The 13,935-nt window shown below is 42.2% G+C and overlaps 1 protein-coding gene across 3 annotated transcripts in view; it reads left to right on the top strand.

The window, feature by feature from the left end:
* Positions 1 to 4,601: 4,601 nt before the first annotated feature.
* Positions 4,602 to 13,935, top strand: part of SPECC1 (sperm antigen with calponin homology and coiled-coil domains 1) — a 64,250-nt gene continuing 54,916 nt past the window's right edge. For all 3 annotated transcript variants that reach the window (XM_058817586.1, XM_058817587.1, XM_058817589.1), the window contains exons 1-2: positions 4,602 to 4,763; positions 6,709 to 6,844. In XM_058817586.1, the coding sequence (XP_058673569.1) occupies positions 4,617 to 4,763; positions 6,709 to 6,844 (283 nt within the window). In that variant the 5' untranslated portion in view covers positions 4,602 to 4,616. The remainder of the gene's footprint in view (positions 4,764 to 6,708; positions 6,845 to 13,935) is intronic.

Here is a 13,935-nt window from a genome sequence, read left to right on the forward strand (position 1 = left end):
GATTTTACAAAAAATAAAAAGAAAATCGTGCTTTGAATTCATGAGTGTGTGTTACAAAGCTTCTGGAATAGTCTGACCTTGGGATGTAATGACAAGTAACTGAATTACAGGAAAATGGCGCTGGGGACTGTGGGGTTTGACCCACCAAAGTCACACATGTGTCCTTTGAGGGCCTTAGGTGCAGAGCTGGGATTGTGGCCTCATCCTTCAGGACTGCTGGGCATTCCCAGGTCCTGGTGAAGCTGCCATCTGGCACATTCCTCTCCAGATTCAGTAATGAGCTTTTATAATTCTTTATTTCTTTCCTTTTCCCAAAGCAACTTGTGCATGACTCTGCTTTAATTTGAGTGTCCTGCTGAGTCCTGACACACAGACATGTGCACCAAAACCTAAATTGTATAACAATTATATATGGGGTACAGATGCTTTCCATCCCCCAACAGGGATTTTCCTGGGTAATTTAATTTCTGCAGATATGCTAATAATTTTTATTTATTTAATAGTGCAAATCCTAGGTTTCTTGACTGTGAAATAATATTGCTTATCACTCAAATCAACCTATCCATTTTCTTTAGTTCTTCAGAATACAATAGCCTTTAATAGTCAGCAGAATGTGTGTCCTAGAAGTTTATTCCCCAGAACTGGTGAACTCCTCTTTTGATCCACAGCCAAGTCTAAAGATCCTGGAGCCCTGGTGTTGCTTCTGCTGATGCTGACTGCCTGTGAGTTAGGATAAATTCTTAATCCAGTTTTTCTAGCCATAAAATGGGAATCATTCTAGGCTAGTTCTAAAGACTTTTATTAATAAATGCATGTGGACTGACTAATAAAGAAATGTCTGGGTTCTCAGCCTTTAATAAAACAGTAAAATTTCAAGTAAAATGGACTGCAGAACTTCTGCCAACTGCCAAAGTAGTCCTCATCAACATATTCCAAACATCCTTTAAAATACCAGTAAAAAAGGATGAACTGTATAGCATGGCCTGAATCTTTAAAGGCTGATGCCTGCAGGGAATTCTGAGGACAAGAAGCTCTGTCAGGACCAGCTTTACATTTTTGGTAAACCTGATTATCATTTGCAGTACCTGTTTCAGAGGAGGAGTATATTCAGACACCACTTTTGGGTGTAAAAGATTTTAAAAACCCAGCCCCAAGCCCCTGCAGTCTGGAAGTGCCTGGCAATAGAACCAATTTTGCTAAGTTGTTTTGCTGAGTCCTCATTTATTTCAGCATGGGGTTGTTTCCTCAGTTTCAGAGTCCAGCTCCAAGCAGGGTATGCTACAGGGATTTATTCTGGCCAGCTGAGTGCCCTGCTCTGGCTGATGCCCAAGAAGGAGTTTGAATTTCAGGCTGGCAGTAATTCTGTTTGCTTCCTAAGGAAAATTCCCTGTGAAAGGTGCAAAAATGAAAACTAAAACCACAGAGCTTGAGGCATTGCTTAAAGCAAGTCATTTTCCCATGAGAATCAGCTCTCATTTGAAATGTATTGACATAGAGTAGATGTAAAACAGGTGATTTTTGTCCCTGTGTTTGCAGGAACAGCTTGGTTGAGTCTCTTGTGGAAAGCTCCTTCTCTTTAAAGTCTCCCTGGGGATAGCCTAGAGATCAAACCAGTCTCTCTGGGGTCCTTGTGGAAGGCTGATATTTAGTGAAAATTCGGCAGAGTTACTTCTAAGACACAAGTAGATAAGAGCTGGATTGGATGTTTTTAATAAATGTGCTGTATTTACACCAGGATAAGAAAAACCTCCTTGCCAGTGCTGGGTGTCCTGATTGGTCCTGAACTCCAGGGTTTTCCATTGTCCCCCCTGCTCACCCCTTCCATGGAGCTTTTTGTTTTGCTTGTTTCATTGTAATGCAATAAATTGCTTTTGGAGGAGGGGGAAAGCTGATGGTGACTCTGAGAATGGATTTTCTGCTCTCATCAAAGAACAGCAGGACTTTTTTTTTCACTTTTTTTTTCTTGAAGTACTTTTATTTTGCACTACTGAAGCAGTGCTTCTAATAACTCAAATATGTGTCACCTACTTAGGAATGAAAGCAGCTTAGGATGTGCAACCTGGCTTGATGCTTTGAAGTACATATAAGGCTTGTGGAAAGTCCTGGAATCCCACTTCAGAGATGGAAATCTTTATCTACAAGGCAAATTCAGGTTAGCCAAATACCTGAGAAGTCTTAACTCCATCTTTTATAAATGCCAGTTCTCCTATAAATACATGGGAAAACTAATAATAAACACTAATAAATCCAGGTATTTCTTCTCAATTTTAGTTTCATCTGCTTGGTGCAGTAAAATGTTATTGAATCCACATGGCAAATAATTCAGCTCTCTTTACATGAAGGAGCCAGTTTGCCTTAGGCTACTGACTGGATTTCTTGAATTGTGGTTTGGGTTTTTTTCTTTAAGTACCTCTTCCTTTTACTCCTAACATCATGCTCTAATGAGCATATCACTCCACTGCAACTTGAGAATGTCATGGATGACTCAAAATTAAATTCCTTTGGGTATCAAGACAGCATCTGTACAGCTTAAGGCAGGAAAATATGAGGTACAGTTATGAAGAAAACCAGAGGGTATAAAAAAGCAGTGTATGTGCAACCACTGGATCTGCAAAAAACCTAAATCTGCATAATTTGGAGATGTAATCAGCAAGAGAGTTTGCATGTGTAGTTGCCTGTTCACCCATATAAATACAGTGAATGTTAAAAGGATTAAGAGCCTCTTAAAAGATAAGTTTTTAAATATTGTAAGCACCAAAGCTTGCTAAGGTGGATCATGAACTGTGGGAATGCTAAATTATATCATCTATTGTAATATAGTTTACATATCTGTCAGGGCTTTAAACCAGTGATCAGCATAATCATCACCAAAGGCTCTTAATGAGATCAGTGGATGGCTCCTCACTGGATGTGTGAAGAATTTTAATGGGGTAATGCCTATACTGAGCAACAACTACTAACTTTTTAATTCCTTTATTTAGGAGCTGATAGGGAAGTGCTATGGAGAGAGCAGACAGCCCCCCCTGCAAGAGGCAGCAAGGACAAATAGAGGGAGTGTCACTTGCTGGCTTTGTTCTCTGTGAACAGCAGCTGAGCACTTGACATTCCTTCACCTCAGTGCAGAAGCACTCCCTGAACAGACCGAGGTGGCACCTGCAAGGTGCTGTCACTGTCACATCCACCCTGGGCCCTGACAGAGCTGTGTCCTGGGAGTTCAGTGAATGCTCTCATTTATGAATGTGAAATCAGGTACAAAGCAAATCTGGGATGTAAAACGTGACCAGAGCCCCTCCTGACTCAGCCAGGAATAAATTGTTTCAGTGTCTCTGTCAAGGTGTTGCTGCCCAAGCTCACTGTCCCTCTGAGCACCTTGCCAGGCACTGGGCACTCTGTGGGTGAGGGAATTGCCCAAACTTTGAATATGAAGAAAAACAAATGGCAAATTCTTAGTTTAGCTGATAGTTACACATGTAAAGAAATTCAAAGAGATTTATTAATGAATTTCCAGCGTTCCATCCTGTGCCTGTGGATATTCTGGTTACCTGCTTAACAGACAAGTTACCCTCTGCCTACACAAGGCTGAGCCATAGCTACATCCTGTGTCTATTTTGGAAAATGAAGAAAAATGTTGCTCATACGAAGTGGGGGAGGACAGGAGATATCAGGCCACCTCCCCTCCCTCACATTCCCAGCCCAGCAGGCTCGCGGGACTTGGAAAAAACATCCAAATAATTCTTTTATTCTGCTCATGGTGTGGATTGGGCAGTGGCTGGTGGAAATGAATGGGTTTAGATCTCCAGGAGTGCAGGGAGCTGTTTAACTGGCAGCTGTCAGCCTGCTGAGGGAAACAGGCTGCTTGTTCCTGCTGGCAGCTGAAACGTCTTCAGCTACATCCAAAAAAAGGAAACCATGTCTGTTTGCTGGTTCCTGGCAGGATTTCTCTCTTGCATAAGCTTATCTCTGAGGAACAGTGGATCTGGATCTTTGTTTGCAAAGAAGTTGGGGTTTTTTTTCACTATGTTTTGTGAGTCGTGGTATTGTGGAACGTGTTTTTATCACTGTGGCAACATCAACTGCTGCTCCTCTAGAAGACTCTGATAAGGTAAAGATATATTTTCCACCCATCTGAGGAAACTTGCTTCTCATGTGACTTTCTAAAAGTGAATGTTATTTCAGTTGAAGATGCTGGACCTAATGGTAAAATAAGTATTCTTCCTTTTATCCCAAGGTTGCTTTAAACTGCTGTGGGCTTCAATGTTCTCAGTTGCTCTTCCATTGTGCTTCAGTATTCACAGGTGTTCTGCTGTGCCTGAGGGAGATTTTGGGACTTAAATAGTCCCCCAAAAAGTTAATGTTCCTTCTGTGGTTGGTATGAAAAGTAAAAGTGGCTGTGGCCTGCTCTGAAGGTTACTCTAGGCTCAGTGTTGATGTTTGTGAGAGAGGGCATCAAGATTATCATGGCCTTTTCAGCCCTTTAAACTCATGCCAGATATCACTCTTGCCTTTCAGGTCACAAAAAGATAAGTTATATTTTTGTATAAGTGCATAAATACATATAAACTTTTAAATTTTTTTTTCTTTTTTAGAGTCTGTAGACTGAATTACTTGGGAAGAAAATGAAGAGTAGTGCCAGGCCTTGGAGTGCAATAGCAAAGCAAGGGAGCCATGGAGTTGACAGAGGGAAACCTCTTCCCACCACCTCCACAGGAATGAAGACATCAAAGTCCTCCACTTCCCTGGCCTTTGAATCCCGGCTCAGCAAGGTACAAATCCTTGGAGACTGTTCAAGTATTCCAGTCTTGATCCAGGTTAAAGCTTTGGTTTAGTCCTCAAACTACCACACCCACTGTGTTGGAGAGATTTAAATTTTGTTGTATATTAAATTAATACACATTTCTCAAAGTATTTTGCATGTACTGAATCTGTACACTCTGTGTGTGAGGGAATTGGCTAAACTTTGAAGTTGGGGAAAAACAAATGGCAAATTTCTAGTTCAGCTGATAGTTACACGTGTAAAGAAATTCAAAGAGATTTATTAATGAATTTCCACCATTCCTAAAAACCTGTGCCTCTCCCTTCAAGGTAAAATATCTTAACAGAAGACATTGCAATGTAACAAATGCATTTTATGAATCCTATTTTTTTTATACAGATATATTTTAAAAAATAACAGAAACTTCTGTCCAAGTACTGTTTTTAAGAAAATGGAATAATACACCTGAAATGCTGCTGCATCTGCACCCTTGCAGCCAGCAAACAGAAATAACCTGGTCATCCAAACCCAGGCCAAGGTTGTAACTTTCCAGCAATAAAGTTTAATGAACAGTACATAGCAGCGTACAGTATTTAGATCTTCTCTTGATTAAGACTTCATTAATTGTCACAGTTTTTCAAGGAAAGGATTAATTTATTGAACTTGCTGTGCAGACTCCAAGATGCAGTTACCAATAGGGTACTTCAGTGCTCCAGGCAGGTTATGCTGTGTGGTTGAGGCAGCATCTCTGAAGGAATGCTACTGAGGACACTAATCAGGAAATCTGATACGATTGATTTGTTAAATTTAGTGTTAATTGTGGAGAGATTTCTTCCTAATGACAGCTAATGACTTCAAATTGTATCCAGCTGCAAATGCAAAGTCATCAAAGTGGCTTGCTTGAAGAAAGGGAGTTGAAAAGGCACTGCAGTTGCTGCTGTAGGGAAGAACACATTGAAGAAATTACTTCAGAGAGACTGCAGAACTCTCCGAAGGTCAGAAAGTCAGGTTGTTCCATTCTCCTCCTGAGAGTGAGCTGACAAAACCTCTGCCAGAAGGAAAAATGTTCGTTGTTTGGTATCCTGGAGCACCATCAACACTTCAGCTATTGAAACTTATGGGCTCACAGGGTCCAGGAAACCACAGACTCTGAGTCAGAGGAGGAGATTAAAGGGAGAAGGAATTAGAGTTGAAAGATTTCATTTTGCTTGAATGTTTCAGATTCAGGAACTACTAAATAGGGGCAGTGCTTGTTGTGTGCTCTCTTTTCTCTTAACCCAGCAGTGGGGTTCAGCCTGAGCTTCAGGGACCCCCAGTGGCACTGGACAACTTCAAAGGAAGTGGATTTTCTTTTGAGAAAACACTTTTGGTGTCCACAAACTCAAAAGTATAGGAAAACTTCTGCTCTAGGGAGACTCTCCTAAGCTTTGGTCTTAAAATACTTAAAGTATTTTTCCTGAAATTAATTAGAAACTGTTACTAGAGGCACACGAATGGGAAATCAGCTGACCAAAGTTCTGGGATAAACTGTAACTCCTGCTTGCTGAAGCAAGATAATTTCAGTGTTTCTCTTTGAATCTTACCTTGTCCTTGTGTTCCATGGGTTTCTTGAGTTGGCACTTAGAGCAGACTTGTGTCGCCAGATTCCCTCCCAAAAAGTTGCCAGTAGACCATTCCTGTAAACTGTTTTCTCATTGTCTTTCAATTATTTGCCTTTTTGAACAGTCTTTCCCATTTTCGTTCCTCATTCTTGGAACAGTGCTTTATCCCTTAACCCACTTCACAAAAACCTAGAATGGAATGCAAATACAAAAATTATGTACTCCAGTTATCTAGGCAATATTCCCATGGGGCTACTTTATGGAACTGTTAATTTTTTCCCCAAAGAATCTTGCATTTTGAACTAACTAAGGGGAATATTCAGGGTCCTGACCTGTTCCCCCTCTGTGTCACAGCTGAAGCGGGCAAGCAGCGAGGACATGCTCACCAAACCCGGGCCAGCAGCAGCTTCGGGAGTGTCCAGGCTGAAGAAGACAATCACAGCAGGAGCCATCTCAGAGCTTGCCGAGAGCCGGCTGAAGCCCAGCACAGGTAGGCACAAAGATGCCGTGAGCCAAAGGTGCTGTGAGTGTCACTCGCTTTGCCAAGGTCCCAGCAGTGTCCCCTGTCCCCCTTGCGGCACAGCCGTGTGGCAGTCGCAGGACGCTGTGCTTTGCATCCCGCACCCCAGGAGCCAGGGATACGAAGTGAAAAGTGATGCACCGGGTGGGTTTAGGAGCCGAGGCAGCCCCAGCAGCCGGGCGGTGGCGCCGGTGCCCCGCGGCTCCGGGCAGGATGGACCCGGCTCCAGGGCAGGACAGCATCGCTGTCTGATGGTTTCCCCATTTATCAACAGCAATCTCTCTTCTCTCTCTACCGAGTGAGCAGAGCTGCTTCCCCGCTGCTCCTGGGACTCGCAGAGGTGTGAGAACAAAGAGCAGCCCTGGGCATCCTCTGTGCAGCCTGTGCTGCTCCTGAGCTAGCCCGGGGCACGCTCTCCCCAGCAGCCTCAGCCCCATCCGCTTGTTCCCATAGGTTTCAAACCTAAGCCTGTTTCCAAAGGCAGCGACACCATCTGCATACCAAGGGCTTCGGTGCAAGCGCTCTGCTTTCCCCCAGGAGCTCAGCAAATGCTTGCTTTTGTCTGCTCCCTGGTGGCATTTCCAAGGGAATGTGAGCTCTTATTAAATTTGACCATGACCTCCCTATTTGTCACAGCCTCTGCAGGTTTTGACTGTGTGACAGAACAATGTTACTAACCAGAGAGAGATTTCTGTTTTTAAAAAATGAAATATAAAAACCTTTATATACCCTTGGAAGAAAATTATGTGCCTTGTAACTGCACAAATGTTTCATAGGAACCCAAAGACAGATCCAATTCTGCTGTTAATCAGTGTGTAAATCCTCAAATTTAATAGTGACTAGCTGTATCCAAAGGAATTTGGGATTCACAAGCCAATAAAGAGGCATGATGCTTGGGAGGAGCCAGGCAGGGAGATGAAAACCTGTACAGATGATGCAGCACAGGATCCTGGGAATGCAGCCAGGGAAACAGCACTGCAGGGAGTCCAGAGTGGAATATGTCTGTCAGACACCAAAACACAAGCATGGAATAGAGAGCCCTCTTCTGCATGCAGCTATAATAACTGGGACTGGAGGAGGGAGATTTATGATGAGAACTGCTTTAAATACAAAGGCTGGAATGGTTTATGGAGGTCAGGTTACATCTGGGTATTGCTTGGCCACTTTAAATCACATCATTGGATATAACCTCATATATTGCTTTGCATCTGCATTTGTAGAAGCATGAATGGGAATATTAATGCTAAATGAAAAGAGAACAAGTGTATAGATAAACACTAAGAATGTATGTGTTACCACTCTAAAATGGTTTTTAACCTAGAGAGAACTGTTTTAAGCGTGTATACAGTGTCTTCTTACATGTCTGTTTTTACAGTGGTTCCATAATCTGAAAGAGTGTTTGAAAACCCAGCTGTATGCTGAGGTGTCATTGTCAGGGCCACTGGAAGGTGCTCGATCTTATTGAGGAAGGTTACAGAGATGAATGCTTTGTCACACTGGAAAATACCAATAGTCCCACTAAAATGGTGCATTGTTGCTAAGAGAACTAACAGTGAGCATGGCAGAGGGCACAGCATGTTCTAGGGAACAGAAGTAGGAAAGGAGAGAATGTTTTCAGCTGCTGTGTTTTATTGCAATGGCTTCCCAAAGAGTCTGATTGTGATCAAGATGCAAAGCTGACTATGGAGCTAATCCAAGTGAGAAGGTTCCAGTAGCTGGGGAATGCAGATGTTTGTGTAGGTAGCCAAATGTGTAAATCTAGAAATTTATTCCAAAATCACTTTCTTTTGTTTCTTTGATGGCCTTCATCTGTTCTGTGTTTTCCTTTAATGTCTTGACTGTAGGCATTATCTCTCCCCCTTGGTTGGGCTTTTTTCTCTGTTACTCAAGTGAGTGATTTGAGTATTTTACTGGAATGATATTCTATTAGCTCCAGCCACACTCTGATGGTACGCTGTCGGTATAATAGTCCTGTGTGAGAGAATTTAAAGTGAAAAAGGAATGGAAATACAAAAGCTTAGGTTTCTTTCTTCTTTGGGTGTGACTGTCCACCATTTGTGTGTTGACCTTGAGCAGGAAGACATGTTCCAAATGCTGCAGATAATAAATAATTGACCTAAAGGTTGGTTGTTTAAATAAGATTGTTTCTGTGCTGCCCTTGGTGGAGTTTCAGTTATTTATTCCAGTCTTTTATTGATGGAACTACCCCTGCCTGCCCTGCTGGGAGCTGACACAGTAAATCATAAACAACTTAAAGGGGGATGAGGCCAAGCCCATGGATCCATCCTTGGCAAGTGCAGTTGAGCGAATGGAGCTGGAGACTGATTCTGGCTGGAAGTTCTGAGCTGTGCTGTTTGGTTTTGTAACTCCTTGGCAGTTTTGAAATCCCAGGCAGTGGGAAATGACACACAGAGAAAAAGAAATGTCTTGTATTCCTTATCCACAGTGTGATGTCTTCCCATGTGCTGTCCTGAAGTGGTTGTTTGGGTTTGTTAAAGCCAGGCTTACAGAACTCTGGCATTGTTTTTAATGTCTCAGTAGATGAAAAAGGGCTGGAAAATTGTAAAACATGAGCAAGAGTTCACTAATCTTGGAATATATTGATGTTAATGCATGTACTTATAAAGCCATCCAGTCTTTGAAGCCATATACCAAAGAAATGATTGTAAAATATATTAATAGAGAAGTTTGTGTATTAATGAGAAACTAGGACTGTCTTCCCCTAAGGTTCAGGATTGTAGGAAATCAATGACTTCAGATTCTGCTCCTTTGAGGTCTGCAAGCCAAATAACCTTAAAAAAGCAATTTCACAGAGAATTTCAAAGCTTCTTATGTGATCACATACCTCTCAGGAAGAGCATTGCATGGCAGGACTGGTATGCAAATAAAAATTTTGAGGTTCAGGCAGATGAAATTACTTTCTCAATAGAGCCTGGAAGTCATTCCAAATCCTTGCTCTGAGTTCTGTCATTCAGTCCATACAAAATCCCAGTTCAAGCACTTTCTGAGTCTTCCCTGGAGGCTGTCTGGGTTAATCATGTTCCTGTGCTGCTTTGATGTGATTTCAGTGGCAGCTGCTATTATCTGTCAGGTTGGACAGGAACCAAAAAGAGTCTGGACATAGCCAGGATGTGGGCATGGCACAGTCCAGTCACACATCATCCAAAAGCACTGAGACTATTTCAGCCCTTCCCATTTCTCACAAATATATTGATTTTTATATCAAGTGCTGCCAGCTCCAGTATGAGGTATCAGTTATCCCTGAAATGTAATTAAGAGATAGCTGTACTTTTTCTCAGGCTGCTTCATCAGCTTATTTTTTATAGCTAAATAAAGGCTAAATCTCTTTAGACATGATTTGCCTCAGAAACAATAGGAAACTGTCAATAACAATGTTATTATCACCTACCTTAGCACTTATAGAAATTCTGGCTATTTTACTGACAAGCTCAAGTTTTCTCTAAAGGCCAAAGCAGGAGACAGGTGCTACATCTTTGGGGGCTGGGAGAAGCCAAGATGCCAGCAGGACTGTGAGGAATGGCCTGCTGTGTCACCCCCTGCTCCATCAGAAATTACCATTTATTACTATGCATAAAATGGGAAAGTCAATACTTGGCCTGAATTTTCAGCCAAAATAACAAAAACCTGTTGCTTTCTGTGTGTTCATGCTGAGTTGATTCACATCCAAGGCTGGAGATGGTGCCAATCCAGGAGCACAGAGGAGGGAAGCTCAAAGATATTAAGAGTTTCAATTATCTCCTCAGCATCTCATGTCGAGGCTCTGAACTCTGCAGGTTACCTGGACAAAAGCTGCTAATCCCAGAATGGAACATTGCCAGCATTGGAAATGAAGCTGCTCTGCAACACAGGCTGCTGTAATAAACCCTGCAAATTAAATAGGGAAACAAAAATACCAAGAGATTTGGCATAATCAGGGAAAACTATAGAAGGGCCTGAGGCTTATGTTCTGTTGTGGCACAGTTTGGGTTGAACAATCTTCAGTAAGGAGGGGCTCTGCTTTGATGAGTTTTTCTGTGATTTGTCATTCACATTCCTGCCAGTTAATGTCCCAGTGACTAAATGTGATACCTGTGTATCTTCAATTCCTTCCTAGTGCTGGTAGAGCACATACCATTCCTCCATTTGTCCATCATTGTTTTTTCATGCAGTTTATGTGAAAAGAAAAGTCTTAATTTCTCTCTGAAACAGCTGCCTGCAGCTTTTCTGTGTAGATAGTGCTGGTATTCAGAAAAGAAAGGCTTTAACTAAATTAGGCCAACTGGTCCCTGCCAGCTCTGGTGTTAGAGCTGGGAAAGTTTGAATATCCCTGGTGAGACTTGTTCACCTGTGGCTGATTCCAGAGGGGAGGCTGGTGTGTGGTTTTATTGCACATAGCACTCATTAGATATGCTTCTTTCCCAGCAAAATTGAAAATGGGCCATGCTACAGATTTCAGAGATTCCTGCATGTTCAGAGAATTGTCATTTTCAGCTTGCTATTTGATAGTAATATAGGGACTCTATCAAATTTGTCTTCTCTCAGCCAACTTCTCTGCTTGTGATGTGGGGTAAAAATTTAGGTTAATGTGAAGCTAATCCAGACCAGAAGCTTTCCCTCCATGGCCAGAAAATTCAAGGAAGTATCTTTTTATTTAAAAGCTTTCTTTAAAAAAGAAAAAATCCTTGTGAAAAAAAAAATAATCTGACAGTTTAGCAGTTCATAAGATGCTAATGCACCCCAATTAGGACAGGAAAAAGGAAAGTGATTTCTGTTGAAGGACAGCTCTCTGACCTTGGGGCCCTTTTACTCTGCCATACATCAGCTTTTGACAGCGCCTGCTTTTTGTGATCTGCCACATCAAAGCACTGCTATAGGTCTGGGAGAGGTGGCTGCACTTTGCATTCAGGCTCGTTACTGTCTCATTTTCCTTGTGAACGATGGTGCCAAGTGTGAGGGACACTAATGAGATCGGTATGTTCTGTTCCACCAGGCTCCACTGCAAATGGCTGAGCTCATCTGGGCTTTCCCAGGAGCTCTAAATATGCTTCAAAACCTCATCTGGAAAGCCACTTGCATTTTGCTCCCCCTTCCAGGTACAAGACACAGCTCTTGCATAATTATTCTATATCCAAAAGTGGTATAAAAAGGAAAAGAGGACTCAAGATACTGCTTTGTCAGGCTGTCATTCAAATTGGCAAGAAGTGCTGCAGGAATTTAGCATGCAAAGCAGTGGAAATGTGTCTGCATTTACATCCAGAGCTCTGCATGCAGCTGGCTATGCATATTGACATCTACACACATCTATAAATATCTGCTAGGATGTTTAACATATTGCTACAACCATGAACCTGAACCCTCCTGGCATCCCTTAGCAAAATGTTTCCTCTGTGTGTGATTTCCCCAGGTGTCAAGTAGTCAGACTGAGTTTCAGCACCAGTTTAGAAGATTTCACCCACTGTCCTCTGAAGGGAAAGCTAAAGATTTGAGGCAGATCAAATTTGGCATTCCAGATTTAGGTTATGGCTGCTACTTGTCAAGTTTCTCTTACTGCTTCTTACAAGGATTTTTTTTTCTTGGCACAGCTTGCAAACACAGTTGTTGATTGCTGATGCCTTTGCTGAAAATATTCTTGTATTATATTTATTGCTGTGTTGTTTTTCATGTTCTTTGAAGCTTTGCTCTTTCCCTCTGTAAGCCATGGGCAGTTGTGCATTCTGGAATGGCTGGGAATGGGGGCTGCTTCACATGATTGTTCTCCAGGCATCTTTTTCCTCTTTGATAACTGGCAGTATAGTGAGACCAATGCATTTAGAGGCTCTCTGGTAGGATTTCTGATACCTGATCCTGTTATGGATAACAGGCTTTTTGAGAGGCATTCACAGGCTGGCTGCAGTCATCTTGCATTATTAAACAAGTAGGAATTAACTTCTGCTGACAACACTGTCTGCAGAATGTACCTTTTCCAAGCTTTCTTGCTGTCCTAATCTACTGCAGAATTTACATGTCCTGTGATGAATCTCTGTTAACACATTCTGAGATTCTGCATTCAGCCTCTTGTTAAAACCACCTGTGAAAAACCCCCTTTTCTGTGGCTGTTCCCTGAGAATGACTTTGTTGGCACACGTGAGCCCCTCTGGGAGCTGAGCCAGCTCAGAGGACTCAGTGTGTGGCAGGGACACTGAAATGCTGAGTCCTGAAGGCTGCAATGACTTAACTCATTAAATTGTTGACAGTTAATTGGCTCAAGGCAACATGTATAGGGAGGATTCATTACAGCTATAAGGGAGCTGTGGTGATCCCAAAAGCTTTTCTAGGGACACCTGAACAGAGAGGGGAGCATGTCTGGATGCTCCAGGAATAGCACAAATCTCGAATCTCCCAGCTTGTTTTCATTTCTTTCCAGGCTTCTTTACTGAAGTTGTTCAGCAAAGTCAACACAACCCTGCTCTGACTACCTGCCCTGGGTTAATTATCAGCTTTCCTTCAGCTGGTTTGAAGAGAAATGATCCTTAACACAAATTCTCTGGGCCTAAATCTCTTGCAGCCAGAATGCCTTGGCACAGGGCCATTGTGTTTGCACTTAAAGAATGGGAGGGAGAAGGAAAGGAACGCAAAGCTGGCCTGGTCTGACAAGTATGCAGATCAGGGGAGGGCTTGGCATTCCTTGTAGTATTTTTTTTCCACTGTTTTTTTTTTTTCAGCAGCTTTTGGATTATATTAGATTTTAGTAGTGTAGAACAAGAGGGGAGGGATTGACAGCTCCATCTCAGATGGGTTCCTGGAAGTCTGTGCTTCTGTGCCATGAACTGTGACCTCACCAAGTATCTTCGTTACAAAAAAATTGTTTCTAGCATGGTTAGAAAAAGCTTTTGTTCATCTGGAGTTCAGCTCTAGATGTTATATTTCTAATCCTTTGAGGTCCACTATTGGGAATGATGCACAGATTCTGAAGAATTATTTCCCTGCTACTTATGTACTCGGTGCTCGTAAAATCTTCAGCATTAATGGAAGAGAAGAGTGTAATAGTGTGAACTCTGATGGTTCTGATGTCCACACTTAGG

This window comes from Ammospiza caudacuta, chromosome 20 (assembly GCF_027887145.1).
Source record: "Ammospiza caudacuta isolate bAmmCau1 chromosome 20, bAmmCau1.pri, whole genome shotgun sequence".
Taxonomy (NCBI): domain Eukaryota; kingdom Metazoa; phylum Chordata; class Aves; order Passeriformes; family Passerellidae; genus Ammospiza; species Ammospiza caudacuta.